The sequence below is a fragment of the Ovis canadensis genome, chromosome 16, assembly GCF_042477335.2.
Source record: "Ovis canadensis isolate MfBH-ARS-UI-01 breed Bighorn chromosome 16, ARS-UI_OviCan_v2, whole genome shotgun sequence".
Taxonomy (NCBI): domain Eukaryota; kingdom Metazoa; phylum Chordata; class Mammalia; order Artiodactyla; family Bovidae; genus Ovis; species Ovis canadensis.
In genome coordinates, this window is record NC_091260.1 from 15,843,399 (window position 1) to 15,868,676 (window position 25,278).

General features: G+C 36.9%; 1 protein-coding gene across 5 annotated transcripts in view; it reads left to right on the plus strand.

Annotated features, from left to right (window-relative positions):
- The window catches only part of RANBP17 (RAN binding protein 17), a 355,460-nt gene that overhangs the window by 14,782 nt on the left and 315,400 nt on the right, over positions 1–25,278 (plus strand). For 3 of the 5 annotated variants that reach the window (XM_069556017.1, XM_069556019.1, XM_069556018.1), the window contains 5 exons: positions 526–672; positions 4,141–4,231; positions 12,481–12,647; positions 18,020–18,085; positions 24,506–24,610. In XM_069556017.1, the coding sequence (XP_069412118.1) occupies positions 526–672; positions 4,141–4,231; positions 12,481–12,647; positions 18,020–18,085; positions 24,506–24,610 (576 nt within the window). The remainder of the gene's footprint in view (positions 1–525; positions 673–4,140; positions 4,232–12,480; positions 12,648–18,019; positions 18,086–24,505; positions 24,611–25,278) is intronic. The other 2 variants (XM_069556020.1, XM_069556022.1) reach the window with 1 other exon arrangement.

Consider the following 25,278-nt stretch of genomic DNA (forward strand, 5'->3'; position numbering starts at 1 on the left):
GAGCTGTTGAAATTGTTAGTCTGAAAAAGAATGTAAATTGACATAATGCCTGCAACTTGCACCTGGTAGTTCCCCTCACTCATCTCTTTACCTTCATTTGGCATCTCCTCCTTGCTGTCCGTTTACCAGTCATACTGATCGTTTAGTGCCTTGAGATGATTGTGCTCTATTCTGGACCCCAGGAAATCCTGTTCTTTGTCTGGACTGTTTTCTGTTTCACATGACTGGTCCTTTCTGGTCACTGTAGATGTTACCACTTTAGGCATGCCTTTTTAAACTCCTTTAATTAGGCAAGTCCCCCTCTTTCTGTACTTCTTTTCCATCACAGAACTATCAATTTAAATTTAAATAATTGAGAGCTTTTTTTTGTTCAATGCTAACCCCTAGTAAGTGGAAGTAACTCAATAAGCATTTATTGACTTGATGAGTACATGCATGATATTTGCATCTCTTATTTCCTGTGATTAACATATTTATCTTTTTTTTTTTCCACTAAGTAAAATGCTAATTTTTTTTCTTCTCAAGAGTTTGGCTGAATTGGAAGCATTGTGTACTCATCTCTACATAGGGACTGATCTTACGCAAAGAATAGAGGCTGAGAAAGCACTCCTGGAACTTATTGACAGCCCAGAATGTCTCAGCAAGTGTCAACTTTTATTAGAACAAGGAACAGTAAGTATTTGATAATAGCAATTAACAATGAAAGATCGGTAGGTATCAGTTCAGTTCAGTCGCTCAGTTGTGTCAGTGTTAATCAATGCCTGTAGGTTAGCAGTGTCGGTTAACTGATACGTATTACCACGTGTCTTTTTACTGTGGTTTATTTGACTGCAAAGAATTGGAATGCCTAGAAAGAATATTTAGGAAAGATCCCAGGAGGTAGAAATAGCATGAATCAAAATACTTTCTTGATTCCTCTTGGTCCCCTTCTATCAGTGGTAAAAGTTATATTTTAAAAAGTTGGAATTAAAAAAGTCTAGGTGGAAGAAGCAGATTGTAATTAACTCTGAAATGTAAAGGAATGATTCAGAGGAATGCTGATTACTTCTTGCCTTCCTGTCTTATCGAGTTTCATAGCCATTCATTCAGCATCACTTAGCAGATATTTTATTGTAAAAGCAGGCACTGTACTACCTACTTGCTTTATCTACATGCATTAAAGTAACTCATGGTTTATCTGAGAAGGCGTAGACGTTTAAATAAAGAGCTGTGGAACGATGTGGTAGGCACTGCAGTCAGAGGTTGTAGAGCAGAGGTTGGAAAAAAGCAGCCTTTTTCTGTAAAGGGCCAGATTGTAAATATTTTAGTCTTTGTGGACCAAGATGAAAAATCAAGGAATTTTGTAAATATGCCTATCAGAAGAGAGAAAAAAATTTCCATGAAGTTTTATTGATGAAATTTAAAATAATTATAATTGAGTACAGTTTTCTGTAGTGTAAGTCTACTGATGAAAAGAATTGAATTATTCTTTTAGGGATAACATTTTGCTTAATTAAGGTTCAGAGTTGGTATTTCCTGTCATTAGCATTGATTGCAAATGTCCATATGTTAATACTTATTTGTAAAGAGATTTTACAAATTTCATCTTTAAAAATGTCTTTTCAACAGATGGGTACTGCCAAGTATTGATATCAGTTTATGAGCATATGATTTTAATTAAGCATATTCATCACTTAGATGGCATGTATAAAACTACATTAAAATTTCTCTTGATATTTGCCTTTTAGGATGTGATTATATTGTAGATTAATCACTTCCAGTTGAAGGTTAGGTGAAGGTGCCTGAATTGCTCAGTTAAATGGATTTTGAAATTTCCTTTGCACTTACATCAAGGCCTAGAAAATGTGCTGTTTCAAACATAGTTTGAACTCCAAAAATATACTCAGGAATAGAGATTTGGCTACTTGTTTTAACATTTGACAGTGTGGAAAGTGTATAAAACAGCTTGATATTATTTGTGATTTAATCAGTGTTAGTTGTTATTGGAATGACTTTATTACATTTTTAAGTTTCATATTAGTACTAAGCACTGTTTGCCTTTTATACAATTTTGTAACGTTAGGTTGAATTCATTAAGAGACTTTTATCAAGTGTGCAGCGAAAACTAATTTCAAAAGCCATTTAATGTTTAACAATAGTGGATTAAGATGGTTCTTCTCATTCAGAAAATTTTCAGTCTTAGTCCTGAGCCAAAAAAAAAAGAAAATTACGGTAAGACTTTACCACTGCCAGGCTAAGCTTCTGTTTCCGATAGAAATTGTCAGAACTGAAGATGAGTTCATGAAAGTGAATTAAAATCCACCGTTAATACCATTGATTCATTAACACATGATAGATTCAAATATTTACTACAAAGTGACTACTGATGAATAATAAGATGAATAACCAGACTCTAGACTCTTACGTTTGTAAGCTTTCTTCACAAGCTTTGTAAATTTGTCCAGCTAAGCCTTTTCTGTTCCATATATTTTTACCATTGCTTGTGACACGTTTTAGCAACCACTTTAGGTTGTACAAATTAGTATTTTCTCAGCTTCTTTGAAAATATTCTGCCCAGTAGTTTCATGCAGACTCTTCATGAAGATTAATTCTTTAGTTGCTTCAAATTTAGCATTGGGTTCTCGAATAAGCATATCATATTGGTAACAGTATGAGCTGTACGTGTTGATAACATCTGTCAACTCATAAAGAACTAAGGAGAGTCTCCAAATCTTTCACCTGGTTTGAAATTGAATTTTGATGTTGCTCTGTTGTTTTCAACTGTCCTGGCCTTATTCTCATTGAAAGGCAAGTAGTCTGAAATTCATTTTTTCTGCATGTGTTACTTTGGCTACTGAAAATAATGGTGATTTAATTAACTCTTTGTTGGTAAGTGGCCTTTCTCACTTGGCTAACAAGTAAGCCATTTCAAAACCTAACTTTGGTTGTAGTCTTTATTATTTTGTAGAGAAATTTCCGTGTTACATATATTCTGTTTAAATTTTTCTTCTTTTTCTGACTTGATTCCCTGTGAGTTAGGCATATTGGCAGGAGTACCTAGTCTGATATTGTCAGCATATATTGTATTCTTTTAGGACAGCTATAGTGCCATTGCATAAAAAGCACATTGCTTTGCTCTCTAATTCAATAACAAAATAATCCACATTTCACTGTGCCTTAAAAGTTAGACATTTGAAGTCTACTCCTATCTTTTCTTGTTTTGACATGACAGATATGTGCTGGTAATAATAAAAGGTACATGTCATGTCATGGCGACACTCATGGTACTTTATATGCTGTGAGAGTTAGTAAGTACATCTAGAAGTTTATAGTGCATTGAGCAGCAACAGGAGGCACCGAGTGCCGTATACGGTTCTAACTGTTTGCCTCTGTTGGCGTAGTCTGAATGCAGACATAGACAGTGTGTAAATGAGTGAGTGTGCCTATGTTCTATTGAATTTTGTTTGTGGATTGAAATTTAAATTTCATGTAATTTTAACATATCATGAAATAGTACTAATATTATTATTATATTTTTTGCCAACTGTTTAAAATGGTAAAAACCATTCATAGCTCATGGGCCTTGCAAGAACAGACAGGATTTGATCCACAGGTCTTAGTTTGCTGACCTCTGGTCTAAAGAATAAAAAAGAAAGCACTGTCTTTACAAGAGATTGCTGGGGATATAGTGAATAACTGAACAGGATTTTGAAGGCTTGAGCACGCTTCATTAAGACAGTTAGTGGCCAGAGTGAATACAGCCAGTATGGATCTGAAGGAGAGGAGAGGTCAGGGTAGGAAAGACATTGAAAGGAACGGTAAGAGGGCTGTTCTGGATGGAGGATAGTGAAGAGAAGAACCAGATGAATATGAAGAGATAATCAGAGGCCAGATCATGCAGTACTGTGTAGACATGATAAGTGTATTTTGTTTGAACTTGCTCATTATCATTTTTTTCCCTCTAAACTGCTTGCTGTTTGCAGAGGCTTCCTCATGCGCCCTTATGAGGGATTTTTCTGTTCGTATGTGTATGTTTGTCTGTGTATATTTTATCCCTTGTAGATCTGCCAATTTGGAAAACCAGAAAAATAACCAATATTGCATAGGAAAAGTTTCTATCATAGAATATGATAATAATAAATAAAATATATTTCTTTACAGACATCCTATGCTCAACTCCTTGCAGCAACTTGTCTTTCAAAACTTGTTAGCCGAGTCAGTCCTTTGCCAGTTGAACAGAGAATAGATATCAGTAAGTGGTTTATTATGCTTTTTTAAATCATATTGCACTTTAAAAATAACTTTTCTTTTAAATATACTCAACTGTTAACAGACTTGCAAGTTATTCTGTCATTTTTAAAGATGAGTAGTCAAGTCTCCTTTACACATGTGGTGATGAATGATGATGTGTAATACAAAAATGTGTCATCAAAAAAGCATCTGTTTAGTTTGATAATAAATAATAAGAACTAGCATTTTATTGTCTATACCAGGGTCCCCAAATCCCTGGACTGCAGATTCTCAACCTGTTAGGAACCCAGTCACACAGCAGGAGGTGAATGGCAGACAAGCAAGGAAAGATTCATCTGCTGCTCCCCACTTGAATTACTGCCTGAACCATCCCTCTCACCACCAACACACCATGGGAAAATTGTCTTCCATGAAACTGGTCCCTGGTGACGAAAGGTGGGGACCAGTCGTCAATACCATATACTAGTATTTGCACTATCTCATTTTATTTCCCAGACTTCTGAGATGGGCACTATTGTTACCCTCATTTTATAAATGAGGAAATTTCATTTGATAGGCTCTATAATGTACCCAAGGTCACACAGCTAGAAGAAATAGAGCTGATTCAAACTTACACAGTTTGTGTGGAGTCCACGCTCCTAGCGATTGTCTTAACTTCATATACAACTAGATGATGGGAAAAGTCTACTCTCTATTCTCAGAATGCTGTAACATAATTATGTGGAATGCATATAAAATTGAAAGACATTTCCTTCTTACTAGGAAAATAATGTGTTTAGGGATGAACAGTGCTTGAAACAGTGTAGTTGGAAAATTGTTTCTGTGATACACCAATATGTTTTTCAAAGGTAAGATATTAATAAGATTTTAAGTGTGTGTGTGTTTTTCGTATGGACCAAGCTCTAATAGTTGAGGTATGGGGGCTTTTTTTGGTTATCTTTTTTTATTGGAAGTAGACTGTTGACTCATTCTACTCTCTAGCCTCAAGGTTCACATGGTTCATGTTTGTGTAACAGAAAAATTAAAGTATAATATTACATATGATGGTTCTTTTAAGCTCAGTTTTTGAATGATCAAATCCCACAATGATTCATCATTTGTCTTGTATGTTTGATATTTCTCTTTAAGTACCTAAGAACAGAGGGAAACTTCTTCAACTTGATAAAGAACATCTACCAAAAAACCTATGGGCTGAAGACTGTCTAGAGGAGAATTTATCCATTCTCTCATGGACTTGTGTGCTTAAGAAAGCAAAAGAGAAATCTGCAGTTTAAAAAATAGGTCAAATGTTATAAACCTGTCATAATGTGATTTTGTTTAACTTTATACACAAACATATTTTAGGCAGACTCTTTTTTTTGGAGCACTTTTAGCTTCACAGAAAAATTGAGCAAAAAACACAAAGAATTTTTGTATACCCCTCTGGTCCTGTACATGTATAGCCTCCCTCAGTATTAGCATCCACCATTATCAGCATCCTGCACCAGAGTGGGTACCTTTGTTACAGCTGATTAGCCTGCATTGATACATCATTATCGCCCAAACTCCGTAGTTTACGTTAGAGTTCAGTGTTGGTGTTGTTGGTGTTGTATAGTCTGTGAGGTTGGATAAATGTGTAAATGACACATATCCTCCTTTACTGTATTATATACAGTACTTTACTGCTCTAAAACACCTGTGTTCCAACTGTTCATCTCTCCCTTCCCTCTGACTCCTGGCAACCACTGATCTTTTTATTCTTTCCGTAGTTTTGCCTTTTTAGAATGTCATATAGTTGAGATTATGTGTGTAACCTTTTCAGATTGGCTTCTTTTACTTAGTAACATGCATTTAAGGTTCTCCATGTTTTCTCATGGCTTAGTAGATCGTTTCTTTTTAACACTGACTGGCCTGTCATTGTCTGAATGCACCCTGGTTTATCTGTTCACCTACTACAGTTTATCATTTCACCTGTTGAAGCACACCGTGATTTCTTCCAAGTTTTGGCAATTATGAATAAAGCTGTTATAAAGCAGGCTTCTGTGTGTATATAAGTTCTCACCTCGTTTGGGTAAATACTAAGGAGAGTGCTGTATGTATGTATGAAAAGAGTACGTTTAGATTTATAAGGAATCACCAAACTGCCTTCCAAAGGGGCTGCACCAGTTTTACATTCTTATTAGCAGTGAGAATCCCATCCTCCCACAGACTTGCCAACATCTGGTGTGTTCAGTGTTGTGGATTTTGACCGTTCTTATATGGCTTCCTAATACATGTCATGTTGAATGTCTTTTCATATGCTTATTTGTCATCTGTATATTTTCTTTGGTGAGGTGTCTAAATCTTTTGCCTATTTTTAAGTCAGGTTGCTTTCTTATTGTTGAGTTTTAAGAGTTCCTTGTATATTTTTGTAAATAGTCCTTTATCAGGTCTTTTGCAAAAATTTCCCCCCAGTTTGTGGGTTGTCTTCTCATTCCTTTGGTCAGAAGCTTTTAATTTTAATGAAGTCCACATTATCAATTATTTTTTAATGTTATTTGTAAAATGTCATCACTAAACCTAAGGTCACCTATATTTTATTCCTTTTATCTTTTAGGGGTTTTCATAGTTTTGCATTTTATGTTTAGAGTTGTGATCCATTTTTAATTAGTTTTTGTGAAAAGGGAACATTCTGTGTTTAGATTTCTTTTATTTTGCATGTGGAGGTCCATTTCTGCCACCATTTGTTGGAAAGAATCTCTTTACTCCATTTTATCACCTTTGCTCCTTTGTCAAAGATCAGTTGAATGTATTTATGTGGCTCTATTTCTGGGTTCTCTCTTCTGCTCTATTGATCTGTTTGTCTGTTCTTTCACAAGTACCACACAGTCTTGATTACTGTAGCTTTATAAAAATAAGTCTTAAAGTTAGATAGTGTCAGACCTCCAACTTTGTTTTTCTCCTTTAGTATTGTGTTGGGTCTTCTGGATCTTTTGCCTCTCTATATAAATGTTAGAATCAATTTGTCAGTATCCAGATTGGTTGGATTTTTATTGGAATTGCAATTGAATCTATAAATCAGTTTGGGAAGAACTGACATCTTGACAGCATCGAGTCTTCCTGTTCATGAACGTGGGATATCTCTTCATTTATGTAGTTCTTTGATTTTATTCATCAGCTGTGTTTTTTTTTCATAGATGTTCTTTATGGAGTTGAGAAGGTTCCCCGCCTGTTTTCCCTGTTTGCTTAAAAAAAATTTTTTTTTATCATGAATGGCTGTTGGATTTTTTTAAAATCTTTTTTTATATCTATTATGATCATGTGATTTTTCTTCTTTAGCCCATTGATGTGATGGATTACATTACATTAATTGATTTTCAGATGTTGAACAATGCTTGCATACCTAGGATACATGCCACGTGGATGTTATATAAAAGTCTTTTTATACATTGTTGAATTGCTCTGCCAGTAATTTGTTGAGGATTTTTGTTTCTATATTGATAAGAGATATTTTGCTCAACTATAAGTTTTCTTGTCTTGTTTTTGTCTGCTTTTGTATTAAGGTAATGTTGGCCTTATAGAATGAGTTAGGAGGAATTCCCTCTGCTTCTTTTTTTCCTGGAAGAGATTGTAGAGAATTAGTAGAATTTCTTTCTTAAATATTTGGTAGAATTCATCAGTGAACCCATCCAGGCCTGGTGTTTTCTGTTTTGGAAGGTTATTAATTACTGACTCAATTTAATAGATATGGGCCTATTCAAATTGTTTCTTTCACTTATATTTTTTAAGTGGATACTTAAAAGTGTACTCATTAAGAATGAATGTACTTAAAAGAAATTTGGAAAAAAGAGAAAAGTAGAAACCTATAACACAGTTTCAAGCAACAAATGATGTGTTTCCTTTATGAGTTTCTTGGGTTAAGTTTGACTTAACTACTCCTGCTTCCTCAAGTAGATTAGAATGTTATGAGCTGTCTGACATGTATAGTAGAATAATTGGCATGTCAGTTAAAATGGAAAATGTGAAGGTTGCCTCAGAGCCATGTTGCCTTTCTTACATCAGCTCCAAAATTTTCAGTATTTCATGATATGGTCCCAGACGACATATTTCATTGTTTAACTCTGTTGCCTGTTCTCTGTGTTCAAGACGCTATTTTCTGCCTTTATTAGTATAATTTACAATGTCTTTCTATTGCTCATCAATTAAGGTACTGTTCCCACTCAGCTTGGCAACAAAGTCCTTTCATGAGCTTGACACTGTTAGACCATCCTCATGGTCTTGTATCTTCATTGTTATTAGCCTGTTAGTTGTACCAGAGGTATTTTTCCTGAACCATGTTATTTCTGCCTTGGTGCCCTTTCTTACGTTTTCTCTAGCCTGGAATGTTATCCTTTTAATCTTCTATTCGAATAAAAGTATTAGTCCTTCAGTCATGTCTGACTCTTTGCGATTGCTTCCTCAGGGGATCTTCCTGACCCAGGGATTGAACTCAGGTTTCGTGCATTGCAGGCAGATTCTTTACCATCTAAGCCACCAGGGAAGCCTCCCCCAAAAGTGTTAGTTGCTCATTCGTGTCTGACTCTTTGCAACCCCATAGATGTCTCTGTCAGTGGATTTCTCCAGGCAGTAATACTGGAGTGGGTGACCATTCCCTTCTCCAGAGGATCTTCCCAACCTGGGGATAGAATCTGGGTCTCCTGCCTGGCAGACATGTTCTTTACCATCTGAGCCACCAGTGCGACCCTTAAATAAAAGTGCAGCTTAGTTTAATTGCCTGTATAAATCAGTCCACTCTCCTTCTCTTTCTTCCTCCTTCATTCAATCCCTCCCTCCCTCTTCTCTTCCTTGCTAACTTCCCTTCAGACAGCTTTGTTGAAGCATAATTTACGTATCATAAAGTTGACTTGTTTTAAGTGTACAATTTTTTATTTTTGGTAAATTTACAGATTTGTGTAAACATTTCCACCGTACCCCCAAAATGCCCATGCTCATTGACAGTTAGTCCTGCTCTCATACCACCAACCTCTAAGCTGTTTCTGCCTGTATAACGTTCACCTTTTGTGGATATTTCATGTAAATAAAATCTTACCATGTGTAGTTTTTTTATATCTGACTTCTTTCACTTAACAAAATGTTTTTGAGTTTCATCCATGTTGTAGCATGTGTTGATATTTCTTTTTTAATTATAGAATAATATTCCCTTGTATAGGTATGTGATGTCTTGTTATCATTTCGCCATTTGACAGACATTTGGGTAGTTTTTGCTTTTTCTACCCCAGTGAGTAATGCTACTATGAACATTGACACACAAGTTTTTGTGTGGACATATGTTTTCATTTCTCTTGAATAGATACCTGGGAGTGAAATTGCTGGGTCATAGGTAAGTTTATTCTTAACATTTAAAGAAACTGCACTACTGTGTTTCAAAGTACCTGTTCCATTTTGTGTTTTTACCAGCAGTGTGTGAAGAGTGCGGGTTTCCCACATCTTCACCTCCTAAATCTTATCTTGATCCTCTCTTGGTAGTTTCTTTCTGTATGTATTCTCTCTCAGAATATTTCTTAAGCTAGCTCTTGAGCTCAAATTTTTGTGTTCATAGCATCTGGAATTGTTTCTCTTAAGGCATTTGGAGTTAATATTGAGGTATTTATACCTCACCTTTTCCCTTAAATAACATGCTAGCCTTTTGGACCAAAGTCCAAAGAGATTCTGAGTCTCAAGTCCAAAGTATCAAGAGATTGAGTCTTTCCCCTTTTCTTTTATAGTCTTTTTGTGTGTCTTCTAATAGACTTTGTGGCATATTTTTTACTTGACTTCATTTAATCAGTCAAAAAATATTTCATATTAAGTTTCTGTAATGTGTAATACTGAAAGTATCAGCCGAATGATCATAAAGTGTGGACTACAAGTTTGGACTTAGTAGAGGTTTTTTAAAAAAAATTATTTATTTATTTTAATTGGAGTCTAATTACTTTACAGTTTTGTGGTGGTTTTGCCATACATTGATGTGAACCAGCCACGGGTGTACATGTGTATATGATTTGGCTGGTATTTGAAAACAAGAAACAGACACTCAAACCAAAACAAACTGGCCTCTGTGACAAGTTTTCACCTCTTTGACTTTCATATTTTTTGCTAAGAAACAATAATAATAGCAATATTTTCATGTTGTTATGAGAGCTACATAAAGCTTTTTTCAGCACTTTTAATTTCTAACTTGTTTCATAAATGCTAAGTACTGTTGTTATTATCATATGGGCATTTGACATGCAAAGAGCCTCTAGTGCATAGCTTTCCAACTTTCTATTAACTTTTGTCTGGGAATTTTTCCAGCTGTTTATTTTGTTCTCCCATGTGTATTTCTGAACATTTCATTTTCTTCTTGGTATGACTTTTCCTTATTATCTTCGGCTGCTGCTGATGAGATTGCTGTTGTTTTGCTTGATTGTCATCACTGGCACTTGCTTATGAAACTGGAATACTATTATAAATCATGTATTGGGTTGGCCAAAAAGTTCATTCAGTTAGTTATTCAATATAGTTCTTGGTGATAATGAAAAATGTATCTTTTATTTTTACTTAAAATCAAACACACTTCTGGCCGACCCAATAATAAGCATAACATGAGAATATGTGAAACATTCAACTAACATAACAGAAATAGAGTCTATTAAAATTTTTCTTTTTTTTTTTGCCTTAGATGGTAAACGTATTAGCTAGTATCTTTTCTCAAGGTGTTTGGGAGTGGTGCTTGTTGATATCTACCTTAAATGTGAAACTTGCTTTGTCTCCCATTTGGTTGTTTTTATTTTTGAAATTACCTTCCCAGTGGTTACTGCTACTAACATATGGATTCCTTATGTCCCTTCTAGGTTAAAAATTTTTCAGGATATTAAAAATAAAAATAATATAAGTAAATAAATTGATTTTCTTTTATATTCAGGTGACAGTATCATTTTCTCAAGTTTCATCGTGGAAATAAAAAATAATATATAATGAAGTTTAAAAGAACCATATTATTTTAATCCATAGGAGAAACCGCTTAATGCTAGGAAAATCTTTTAATCTAATTTGTGTAAGTGTGTAATTTTAATGTTAATAAAAATTAAGGTTGAAATGTGCCAGTTGTGAGAACTTTTCTTTTTTATGTCACGATTCTCATCATAATTGTCAAGAACAGCTGTTGAAAGTGTTCTTGAATTTTGGAGTTGTTTCCATTAAAGCTATTTTTAGTTAAATAGTGAAGTATTTACTTTTTCTTCACTCTTTTCCCAAATTGTATGCTGGCCTTTGAGGCCAAAGAAGAAGTGGAATCCTTTCCTTTTATAACATTTTTTTCTTCTGTTTTTGTGTTAGACTTTATGGCCTATTTTTGCCTAAGTTACTCCTCCATCGTAGCTGGAATTTGCTACCCACTGTTAATTATTTTGGTGTATAAACTTTATTCTAGGCTTTATTCTGTTCATACATTCTTTAACTTATATACTTATTTTATTGCATTGTTTTATTTGTACTTTTTCTGCCCCTTAAACAGCCAGATAGTGTGTAGTCAGTTTTGCTATAACATGACATATGAATTCCTAAAAGTGACTGCGGTGCAGTGTTACATAGTAAAAACCACTGAGCTTATTAGAGAAATGGGGTTATAGAAATAAAATTGAAACATTTGGTCAGTGACACATAAAAAAGGGTAGAAGTCAAAAGGCATAGTAGAGCTTACACATGTTAAATGACTGAGAAATACTAAATAGTGCACTAAAGATGGGGTTTTATCTTGAAGAAGACTGAAGTTTGTGGAAGTGCGCTTCCAAAGGGTTGCAATTTGTGAGTTATTACAAAGTGGTAGAAGGAAGGTGATCTGAAATAGGATGGAAAATAGGATGGAAAATTATAAAACCGAGAGGGATGAGTGAGTCTGGTAACACGGAGATGAACTGAGATAGCTAGTAGGTGCATGCGTTTTGAGTGTGGCTTGGTCTATTTGACTTAGTTGCAATCTTCTATATTCACCTGGTGTGGTTTTTTTTTCCTAAATGAAATTGTGCAAAAACAAAAGTGACATCTGCATTACACTCATACTGTCCCCTAATATGTCAGTTGAATTGGAACAAACTTGCTTTATACAGATAAGCCTTACAGGAAAACTGACTATGTGAGTAAGTACGTATCTTGGAGGAAGGGATTAACTTTTTTTCAAAGAATGGGTCATCACTGCCTGTTTTTAGATGATTCATAGTATGTTACTGAAAAGTCCAAATTATGATAGAATATATATATATATATATTTTACAGGAAACTACATTCTTAATTATGTGGCATCACAACCCAAGCTGGCTCCCTTTGTTATCCAAGCTTTAATTCAAGTCATAGCTAAAATCACTAAATCAGGGTGGTTTGAAGTTCAGAAAGACCGGTTTGTCTTCAGAGAAATTATTGCTGATGTGAAGACGTTTCTTCAGGTAAGAAGGCCTTATTACATTATAAGAACATAAGTAATTTTTGTTTGTTTGTTTGGAAAACTGCTTTTCTTAAAGCTGTATAGTTTGTTTAGTGGCTACTAGAATGATATTAATTATGATTAATTATTTATCCTCTGGAGCCTGTATTTTTTATTGCCAGGAAAAGAGGATCATGTTGTATTAATTTCCAAACCTGAAGAATGCAAATTATAATGTTTTGTAGTTTCAAAAATACATTTTGTCATTTCTAACTGTGTGTGTCTGTGTATTACATATATGGAAACATGTATATTTTCATGTATTTTATCTAATTCAATGCTTATTACATCTCTTTGAAGGGAATTACATTTTATAAATGAGAAACTGAGGCTTAGAAAAGTTAGTTAATTTGTATAGGGTTGCCTAGTGACCTTGTAAAGCATGGTGATAGTACTGCAGCAGGTTTTCTAACTTAAGACACATATTAAAAATTTTTTTACCTTATACCATGTTGAGTCATACTAGGTTCTCAAGAATGTTTTTAACCTAAATGATTAAACTTATACACAAGTTCAGGTATTTGGGCTGGAAAAAGAAGGAAAGAAAAGCTGTGCTGTTTTGTACTTAGCGGCTCAGTCGTGTCTGATTTCGACCCTGTGGACTGTAGCCCACTAGGCTCCTCTGTCCACGGGGATTCTCCAGGCAAGAATACTGGAGTGGGTACCCTATCCCTTCTGCAGAGGATCTTCCCGACCCAGGAATTGAACCAGGGTTTCCTGCATTGCAGGTGGATTCTTTACCAGCTGAGCTATCAGGGAAACCCAAATAAAAGCTAGGGAACACTAATTTAAATTGTTCCAGTGATTCCACTTGCCATTCCACACAGTATGTTCCAGGGTTTGATATGGGGAACTTAAATCTGCTCTTTTGTGTTCCTCTGTGCCTATTAGGATGACCGTCAAGCCCTGCTCGGTATGATTCAGATACTTAGATTGTTTAGTTCAATCCAGTTGCTCAGTCCGACTCTGCAACCACATGGACTGCAGCACACCAGGCCTCCCTGTCCATCATCAGTCTCAGAGTTTACTCAAACTCATGTCCTTTGAGTAGGTAATGCCATCCAACCATATCATCCTCTGTTGTCCCCTTCTCCTCTCGCCTTCAATCTTTGCTGGCATCAGGGCCTTTTCTAATGAGTCAATTCTTTGCATCAGGTGGCCAAAGTATTGGAGTTTCAGCTTCAACATCAGTCCTTCCAATGAATATTCAGGACTGATTTCCTTTAGGATTGACTGGTTTGATTTCCTTGCTGTCCAAGGGACTCTCAAGAGTCTTCTCCAACACCACAGTTCAAAAGCATCAATTCTACAGTGCTCAGCTTTCTTTATAGTCCCACTCTCACATCCATACATGACCACTGGAAAAACCATAGCCTTGACTAGACAGACCTTTGTTGGCAAAGTAATGTCTCTGCTTTTGAATATGCTGTCTAGGTTGGTCATAACTTTTCTTCCAAGGAGTAAGCATCTTTTAATTTCATGGCTGCAATCACCATCTGCAGTGATTTTGGAGCCCAAGAAAATAAAGTCTGCCACTGTTTCCATTGTTTCCCCATCTATTTGCCATGAAGTGATGGGACCAGATGCCATGATCTTAGTTTTCTGAATGTTGAGTTTTAAGCCACCTCCTTCACTGTCCTCTTTGACTTTCGTCAAGGGGCTCTTTAGTTCTTTGCTTTCTGCCATGAGGGTGGTGTCATCTGCATATCTGAGGTTATTGGGATTTCTCCCGGCAATCTTGATTCCAGCTTGTGCTTCATCCAGCCCAGCATTTCTCATGATGTGCTCTTCAGTTCAGTTCAGTTCAATTACTCAGTCGTGTCTGACTCTTTGCGACCCCATGAATCGCAGCACTCCAGGCCTCCCTGTCCATCACCGACTCCCGGAGTTCACTCAGACTCATGTCCATCGAGTCCATGATGCCATCCAGCCATCTCATCCTCGGTTGTCCCCTTCTCCTCCTACCCCCAATCCCTCCCAGCATCAGAGTCTTTTCCAATGAGTCAACTCTTCACGTGAGGTGGCCAGAGTACTGGAGCTTCAGCTTTAGTATCATTCCCTCCAAAGAAATCCCAGGGCTGATCTCCTTCATTATGGATTGGTTGGATCTCCTTGCAGTCCTAGGGACTCTCAAGAGTCTTCTCCAACACCATAGTTCAAAAGCATCAATTCTTCGGCACTCAGCCTTCTTCACAGTCCAACTCTCACATCCATACATGACCACAGGAAAAACCATAGCCTTGACTAGATGGACCTTTGTTGGCAAAGTAATGTCTCTGCTTTTCAATATGCTATCTAGGTTGGTCATAACTTTTCTTCCAAGGAGTAAACGTCTTTTAATTTCATGGCTGCAGTCACCATCTGCAGTGATTTTGGAGCCCCCCAAAATAAAGTCTGACACTGTTTCTACTGTTTCCCCATCTATTTCCCATGAAGTGATGCGACCGGAGCTCTTTGTTTTCTGAATGTTGAGCTTTAAGCCAACTTTTTTTCTCTCCACTTTCACTTTCATCAAGAGGCTTTTTAGCTCCTCTTCACTTTCTGCCATAAGGGTGGTATCATCTGCATATCTGAGGTTATTGGTATTTCTCCCGGCAATCTTTATTCCAGCTTGTGTTTCTTCCAGTCCAGCGTTTCTCATGATGTACTTTGCATAGAAGTTAAATAAGCAGGGTGACAATATACAGCCGTGATGTACTCCTTTTCCTATTTGGAACCAGTGTGTTATTCCATGTCCATTTCTAACTGTTGCTTCCTGACCTGCATACAGATTTCTCAAGAGGCAGGTCAGGTGGTCTGGTATTCCCATCTCTTTAAGAATTTCCCGGTGTTTGTTGTGATTTAAAGATAATGTACTTTTAAATGTGTGGGTTTCCTAGGTGGCACTAGTGGTAAAGATTCTGCCTGCCAGTTCAGGAGACATGGGTTTGATCCCTGGGTCAGTAAAATTGCCTGGAAAAGGGCATAGTGACCCACTCCAGTGTTCTTGCCTGGAGAATCCCATGGACAGAGGTACCTGGTGTGCTGCAGTCTGTAAGGTTGCAAAGAGACACACACACTTTTTCATGTAAATTTTATCCCTGATACAAGAAAAAGTACTTTAGCTGGTGCTACTAAAGAAGTGGTCTGTTACAAATCTCAAGGAAAAACTGGCAGTTTGGATTAATTGGGAGATGTTTGGTGTTGGCTTATTGGCAATTAGAGGCAATGTGGACTTTGTGAGACGTTGTTGCCTACACAGTAACTGTCGAATTTAATCACTGTGTAAGATGTAGTTCCATCATACATTGCAGTGCTAGGCACCCCAGAATATGAAACTCTGGACTATACTGCTTCTCTTTTATTCATGTTGTTGAAATCCTGGTTAACAAAGATCTGATTATCTAAAACATCAGCGGAGTAAGTGTATTTTTAGCCCTGAGGAGATCTGCTCTAGGACAGAGCAATAGTTTATTCCGTAACACATGTGTTTCTCACTTTATAGTTGTACATATAATTTTGACTAATGCAGTAGCACCCCTCTCTTGTCATTTACTAAGATTGTACACCGTTCTTCAGCAATCGTTAGTGTAAACAAGAATAGACTTTACATTTCTTTTAAAATAAAGAATGAACTGAATGAAATTAAATCATTCTTGTTGGCTAGCAGTTTTTAAGCTCCCTTTTCAGTGGCTGGTAAGTTGAGCTTATTGAATTGGGCTTTAGTCTGCTTTTATCAGTTTTGGAAGGCCAGAAGAAGCAGAAAATGTTTTATCTTCAAAGTTTATTACAGTATCACAAAAAATACACTTGCTTTCTGGGTATTATGACCTAACTTAACCTGGAGTCATGAAAAAGACAATTGACTTAATGTTTTAGTACTCCAGAATGATACCCCATGGTTCCTTTGGGTATTAACAGCTTCTTTGAGTTTTGTACTAAAAATTATTTTAGGTTTCTGAAATTTTTAATGACCTGAAATTTTGTATGTCTTTTTTCTCTGTTATTGTAACCTTCTTGCTGCCATACTTTTAACACTTATGTCCCTCCTTTCTACATACATATCCAGGAGATAATACTGTCACCTAGGACAGTGCTATTCAGATTGCTGGTTCACAACGAGATAAGGAGTTTATGTCAAAATAAATATGTCAGTAAATCAACATGGTCCTTACCTCATTGAGAGAGACTTGCTTTGAAAAAAGTGCCAGCTGAACTAAAGAGTGTACTTAGTGACTATCTGTTTTATATTCTGGTGCAAACTCTTTTGTCATGAGCCAGTATCAAGCCATTCTCAGATCAGAATCTAGTTTGCAGACTACCAGCAGATTCATGGGCCAACAGTTGGTTAGGGAATGACACTGTAAGGAGCAGTGGCCTGGTTTACACAGGAGATGGATGCTTCAGTAATGAGATCTGTAGTTTAGTTCATAGAGTTCAGATTGTCCTAAAGGGCCATGAAGAATTAATGCAAAAATTAAGGGTGTTTCCTTTATTTTTTTATTCTGAGATAATTTGAATTTAATTACACCTACCCAGTGTTAGTGAAATTCTGTAATAGTTAGAAGGAATGACCAGCTATAAAATTAAGACTTGAAAAGGATCTGTATTGCTTTTTAAAATTATTACACAGTAATTGGATGTTACATTTCTATTTTCATACTCTAGTATGATTTTGCAGTTGGGTAATTTGTTAATAATATGCATATAAAATCTGAATTTTGATTTGAAGGAAGTTATTGAGATTAACTTGGAAGCTGATTATATTAAAACGTCATACTATATTGATAGTCATGTATTTGTTTACCCAGTGCACTGGACAGTTCACGTGCCTTCATTATAGACCCATAGGTAAATGAATGCAGGTACACTATTAAACAAAATTAAAAGGGCCTAAGTGACCTTACCTGATATTAGGTCAAGGGATTTAAATTCATTTCTAAGCTATTTATTAATTATCTATTGAATGCATCTATCTCAGTAACTTTCAAGCAGATTTATAGAGCTAAAAATTGTTTTTTGTTCCTTATTTGTAGTCTTATGAAAATGAAACTCTCGTATTGATATTTTGAGGTTTAGTTTATTGTAAGTCACGCATGCTGAAGATATTTTATAGAGTGTATGCAATTCTAAGTTTTTTCCCACTCAGTTATATATCTACGTGTATCCTTCAAAAAATGAACATGAAACTATTTTTATTTGTGGACTTCATATTGATTTTTCTATATATTTTAATAAATATTTTAAGAAAATGTGATGTTTCATAATTTAATTATTTGTAAATATTAACTGGTTTATGCATTAAGAACCAATCATGTGTCTCCATTTAGGCTAAACTTGTTATTTTTTCCAAAGGGTGCTATGGAACACTGCATAATAGGAGTAATAATCCTTTCAGAATTGACTCAGGAAATGAACCTGGTAAGCCTTTCCATCTAATGGTGACATGAAGTTTGCTAAGTAATGCTGTTTCTTTGATGTAAAACTTTGTATTGTATAAAACTCTGAATAAGCAAGTCTTTTTTTTGGGGGGGTGTATTTTATTGTTGGGATAATTAAGTGTTGGAACACTTTTACTGTTACAGAAAATAGTAACAACAAGTAAAGTACTACAAAGAACAGGAAATTAGACATGGTCCTCTATGGCAGTTGAATAATTGTTCTTTTATATTCCATGTATATAGTAATATACTATTCATACAAATAAATTATATGCAAAAGTGAAACAAGCCTTTATTCCCTCACAAATAAAAGACAAGCTTTTTGGTGAATTGATTTCTCAATAATCGATACATAGCTGCTGCTGCTAAGGCATTTCAGTTGTGTCCAACTCTGTGTGCCTCCATAGACGGCACCCACCAGGCTCCCCTGTCCCTGGGATTCTCCAGGCAAGAACACTGGAGTGGGTTGCCATTTCCTTCTCCAATCATGAAAGTGAAAAGTGAAAGTGAAGTCGCTCAGTCATGTCCGACTCTTTGTGACGCCATGGACTGCAGCCTACCAGACTCCTCCGTCCATGGGATTTTCCAGGCAAGAGTACTGGAGTGGGGTGCCATTGCCTTCTCCGGAATACACAGCAGGACTCATCAAAAAACAAGCTACTTGGCTTTCACTTGCTAGCTTGAGTTTTCACCCTGTAAAAGCAGAATTTGCAGAAGTTACACTTCCCCCGACCAGTGCCTTTATGAACTCAGCAGTTGAGCACATCCTCACCTGCTTTTGTTTTTAACATGGTTCCAAACAGAACAAAAGGAGGAGTTGTTTTATATGGAATAATGTTATAATAGAGGAAAATGTAGTGTTTATATTTAAGAAGTACAGCTGGCATACAATATTATGTTAGTTTCAGGTGTAAAATACAGTGATTTGATGTGTGTGTGTGTGTGTGTGTGTATATATATATATATGAATTGATGATCACCACTTAAGTCTAGTAAGCATCGGTTGCCATACAAAGCTATTAAAATATTTTTGACTATTCCTCATGCTGTACATTATATCCCTGAGACTTATTAATTACTCGAAGTTTGTACCTCTTAATCCTCTTCACCTATTTATCCAACTCCCATACCCCGTCTCTGGCAACCACCAGTTTGTTCTCTGTGTCTGTGAGTCTTTCTGCTTTGTTTTTTAAATTCCACATGTAAGTGAAATCATACAATATTTGTCTTTCTCTGTCTGACTTATTTCGCTCAGCATGATACCCTCTAGGTCTACCCATGTTACTGCACACAGCATGATTTCATTCTTTTTAAATGGCTGAGTAATATTCCATTGTGTGTATGTATGCCACATACTCTTTATTCATTGATCTGTTGATAAACACTTCCGTATCTTGGCTATTGTAACTCATGTTTTCTTTGGCTAAATACCCAGAAGTGGAATTGCTGGATCATATGGTAGTTCCATTTTTAATTTTTTGAGGACCCTCCATATTGTTTTCCATAATGGGTGTATTAGTTAACATTCCCACCAATAGCACAAGGGTTCCCCTTTTTTCACGTCCTTGCCAATGCTTGTTATCTGTTGTCTATTTTATAATAGCCATTCTGAGAAATGTGAAGTGATATCTCATTCTGGTTTTGACTTGCATTTCCCTGAAGATTAGTGATGCTGAACATCTTCTTGTATGTCTGTTGTCTATCTGTATGTCTTCCTTGGAAAAATATCTTTTCATGTACTAGCCCTGTTTTTTATTCAGATTGTTTTTGGTACTGAAGGTAGGGACGTTTTTAGCAGTTATGGCTTTAAGTATGTTATGTGCTCTTTTCTTTCTCTCTTCTCCATCTGGGGCCCCTATAATAATGCAGATGTTAATACACTTGTGGTTATCTTAGAAGTCCCTTAAACTATCTCATCTTTTAAAAATTCTTTTTTCTTTTACCTGTCCCAGTTGGGTTGTTTCCACTCCTCTGGCTTCCAGATTGCTCATCCATTCTTTTGCTTCCTCTAATCTGCTGTTGATTCACTCTAGTGTATTTTTCTTTTCAGATATGGTATTCTTCAGTTCTGATTGGTTCTTTTTTTATATTTTCTATTTCTTTGTTGAAGTTCTCACTGAGTTCATCCATTTGTCTCCCAATTTTGGTGAGCATCTTTTTGATTGTTACTTTGAACTCTTTATCTGGTAAGTGCTTGTCTCCATTTTGTTTAGTTCCTTTTCTGGGGTTTTGTCTGATTCTTTCATTTGGAAGGTAACCCCTCATCTCTTCATTCTGTCTAACTGTGTTTGTTTCTATGTAGTAGGTGTATCAGCTACATCTCCTGGTCTTGAGACAGTGGTCTTAGATAAAAGGTGTTTTGTGGGGCCCTCTGGCTCAGTCTCCCTGGTCACTGGAGTCAGTTGCTCTGGGCGCTCTATCTCCCCTTTGTGGGCTACATGTGCCCTCCTGTTGTGGCTGAGCCGGGATTGCTGCGGGGGTGCTGGCTTTGGGGGCTGGTCCTGACCCAGCTGGCTGAGAGGGCTGCCTGTGAATGCTGTAGGTAGGCCGATGTGCTGATACTGTGGTTTTCTCATTGTTTCCTCTCAGGGAGCACATGATCTGATTTACATTTGGTCACTTGACAAGGTGGCCTCTACCAGGCTTCTTCAATTGTAAATTTATTCTTTTCTCCTTTGTAAGTAATAAATATTATGTGGGGAGATACTTTAAACTGTGAAAATACCTTATTAATACCTCATTAAATTTTTAACTTTTTCATTTGTTGTTTCTATCAGCACAGATTCCTGGTTTCCAACTTTATTTAATATGTTATAGTTTGTTAATAACATTATATTTTGATGCTCAAATTTTCCCAAATTTGGCCATTAGAAACCCTTTCAAACTGACATTTCTGTTCATTTGACATTTACTCACCATCCTTTAGGAGAAGGCAGTGGCACCCCACCCCAGTACTCTTGTCTGGAAAATCCCATGGACAGAGGAGCCTGGTGGGCTGCAGTCCATGGGGGTCACTAAGAGTTGGACACAACTGAGCGACTTCGCTTGCACTTTTCACTTTCGCGCATTGGAGAAGGAAATGCAACCCACTCCAGTGTTCTTGCCTGGAGAATCCCAGGGACGGGGGAGCCTGGTGGGCTGCCGTCTATGAGGTCACACAGAGTCAGACACAACTGAAATGACTTAGCAGCAGCAGCAGCAGCAGCAGCACCATCCTTTGGACATTTCCTTACTTCCTGTTGCAGGGTGTTCCAGGCTTATCTTGTGTAGAACCAAGTACATACCTTTTCAGAAAAAGCTTCAAGTTCTGAAGCTTCTATGGCTTTATGATAAAAAATACATGGCTTCTGCAGAGACATTTTGCTCAGCCTAATTTTAGAGCATTAACAATTTCAACTATCATTTCTTAAGTACTGCTGAACCAGGCAATAGGGAAATCTACAATCCATAATGAAAATAAAATATTATAGTTGTCAAATGTGAGCCACGTAAATTCATGCAGGATCAGTAACAGGATGTGTCTTTTAAGAAAAAGATCTAAACTTGAGACTTCCAAAAAATTTAGAATTATATGTTGTCTTGCTTTTGTAACAGCTGAGACTGCTTATTTCACTAAATTCTCAAAACTAACCTATATTCACATATGAGAAAATTAAAGTTTTTAGGCACACCATATCTCTAAATGGGCTTCCCGGTGGCTCAGTGGTAAAGAATCTGCCTGCAATGCAGGAGACGCAGGAGACCCAGGTTTGATCCCTGGGTTGGGAAGAGCCCCTGGAGGAGGGCGTGGCAACCCACTCCAGTATTCTTAAGGCATAGTATTACAGTAGAAAATGGATACATAATCCCTCTTCTCAAAAACATTGGACATCTAAATGAGTAACTCAAGTAGAATGTATTTGTTGTTGTTGCTATAGTTGTTGTAGTTGCTAAGTCATGTGCCTAGAAGGTAACTCTGAAATAAGACCTGGATTTGTAGTTTAGCTTTATTGCCTACTACTTTGTTCAGTGTGTTTAAACTTACGTATCACTATCTGTAAAGTGAGAATGACACTCTCTGAAGGTCTCACTATGATTAGTCAGGTAAATTACTAGCACAAGTCCTAGTATGTACAGGTGCTCAGTAAACCCAGGGTTCTTCCCTCTGCATTATAGATGTGCATGCTGCGCTAAGTCGCTTCAAGTGATGCCTGACTCTTTGCGACTTATTGACTGTGGTCCTTCAGGCTCCTCTGTCCATGGGACTCTCCAGGCAAGAATACTGGAGTGGGGCTCTTCCCAACCCAGGGATTGAACCTGGGTCTCCTGCGTCTCCTGCGTTGCAAGGTGTATTCTTGACCACTGGGCCACCGAAAAGCCCATTTACAGATATGGTGTGCTGTGAACTTTAGTTTTCTCATATGTGAATATAGGTTAGTTTTGAGGATTTAGTGAAATGATATGTGAAGGGTACATAAATTGAGATTGTATAATGAATGGTATGCTGCTGCTGCTGCTAAGTTGCTTCAGTCATGTCTGACTCTGTGCGACCCTAGACAGCAGCCCACCAGCCTCTCCCGTCCCTGGGATTCTCCAGGCAAGAGTACTGGAGTGGGGTGCCATTGCCTTCTCCAATGCATGAAAGTGAAAAGTAAAAGTGAAGTCACTCAGTTGTGTCCGACTTTGTGCGACCCTAGACGGCAGCCCACCAGGCTCCCCCATCCCTGGGATTCTCCAGGCAAGAGTACTGGAGTGGGGTGCCATTGCCTTCTCCAGTGCATGAAAGCGAAAAGTGAAAGTGAAGTCACTCAGTGTGTCCGACTCTGTGCGACCCTAGACGGCAGCCCACCAGGCTCCCCCGTCCCTGGGATTCTCCAGGCAAGAGTACCGGAGTGGGGTACCATTGCCTTCTCCAGTGCATGAAAGTAAAAAGTGAAAGTGAAGTTGCGCAGTCGTGTCTGACTCTTCGCAACCCCATGGACTGCAGCCTACCAGCCTCCTCCGTCTATGGTATTTTCCAGGCAAGAGTACTGGAGTGGGGTGCCATTGTCTTCTCCAAATAATGGTATATGTTATTACTAATTTGTATTGAGAAATGTTTTTATATATTGAGGGAAACTGAAGAAACATACCTATTAAAAGATAGATGGACGTTTGATTTTAAAAAAGGGAAAAATGCTGCAAATGCTAATTTGAGTATTGCATAGTGGATAGAGAACCCAGTAACTGCTTTCTGTAATCACTTTGAACTTCTGTTATGTTTCACGTTCCTGTGAGTAAGTGTGGCATCTAAGTATAGTGTGATGGAGCTTAGGAAGTATCAGATAATCAATTCTGATCCCACTGCTTTTTTCAGATATAAACGTCAGTAAGGAAAATGGTTTATTTTCATTTTTCAGGTAGCAAAAGGAACGCTATAGCAACTGTTGCCTGTGGTATTAACAAATCATTAAAGTATCAGACTTCAGTTTTGTTTGCTGTTTCCTGGTGATAAATGAAAATATTCAGTTCAGTTCAGTTCAGTCGCTCAGTCGTGTCTCACTATTAATGGTATTAATATCATACTTTTTGCCATATTATATTTTAGATTAGAGGCTCAACAGCTATTCTTGGTAAACTTATTCTTAAAAATTACTTATTATTAACTAGTAAAATATTCAGAAGGAATATACTGTGGCTTATGTAATAAATCAAATTTCTGACTATTTATAATTTCTGCCTTGGGATTTTTTTTAAAGAATATCAAAATATATGAATCAGTGACATACGCATCTGGTATATATAGAAATATCACTTTCATATGCAAGAATTTTCTGTAGCTGATTCAGTTTACTGATTCACAGAAAATAAGAATTTTAAGATTATCTTAGAGATTTTTCTTCTTATAGATGAAGTCTGAGGATCAGGGAGGTTGTTTCTTGCCCAGTGCAAAATATGGATGTCTCAGGAGTTGATAGTATCTATTATTTTATAATGTGTGTTTATAATGCCTCTGAAATATGATTTATTCTTGTTTTTAATTTTAGGATCTGTAGAGTTTGCAGAAAAAGCACTGAATTAAAACACTCCAGAAACATGGGGTGCTAATTGCAGCTCTGCCATTATTAGCTCTTTGAGTGAAAGTGAAGTCACTCAGTCATGTCTGACTCTTCGCGACCCCATGGACTGCAGCCTACCAGGCTCCTCCGTCCATGGGATTTTCCAGACCAGACTACTGGAGTGGGTTGTCATTGCCTTCTCCTAACTCAAGCTCTTTGAGTAACCTGGAACAAATAACGTACCCTTGCAGATTTTTGAAAGCTCTTTTAGCCCTATACTTTATGATTATTTGATCATTAATTTCATTCTTTTTCTTACATAGTGAATTTTTTCTTTGCTGTTTGGTAAGTCTGGTTAAATACATTCATCTTGAACTTTTTAGGTTGATTATTCTAGACCTTCAGCAAAACACAGGAAAATAGCTACCTCATTTCGTGATACTTCTCTCAAAGACATTTTAGTGCTGGCATGCTCTCTTCTAAAAGAGGTAAGTTAATAATGGAGCATCCTGTTTCAGAAGAGTTTCAGATGAATGCCCCAGTACCCCACTCTGCCTTTTGAGGAGTTATTGTGGGTACTTTTAAGTACAGTTGCTGTTCAGTTGCTAGGTTGTGTCTGACTCTGCAACCCCATGAAGAACAGTAGGCATGCACGAACCTAAACAGTTCCAAAAAATTCACTTTTATTTAATAGAGATATAATAAAGTAGGATCCAAAGGTAGTTTGGTAACTTGTCTTTGGATAGTAGTTTCTTTGTTTTCTTACTGTACATTATTGCAGAAACTAATTGAGACTTTTGAGAGGGGTCGGGATTGTTCTCCAGAAACTTACGACTGTCCCCCCACATTCAAACAGCCTCTGAGAACCTTTGTTAGCTGAACGTGTATCGTTTATTCATGAAGTCCCCCTACTTTTTCTTGAAGAATATTGTATTTTCAGTTTCTTCCAATTGCTCCTTTGAGCTAATGAATCCTGTACATTTATACATTTGTGCTGTGTAAAGTATTTGTCCTAAAGTTGCTTCTCACAACTGTAAAAGGTGACCTCCATTTTGCATTAAAATATGAAAGGTGGTTGTCCCCATTTTACAATAGTAAGTTTGAGAATAGTCTATTACCGCAACATCCCTTTGCAATTTCTTTTCTTTTTTCTTTC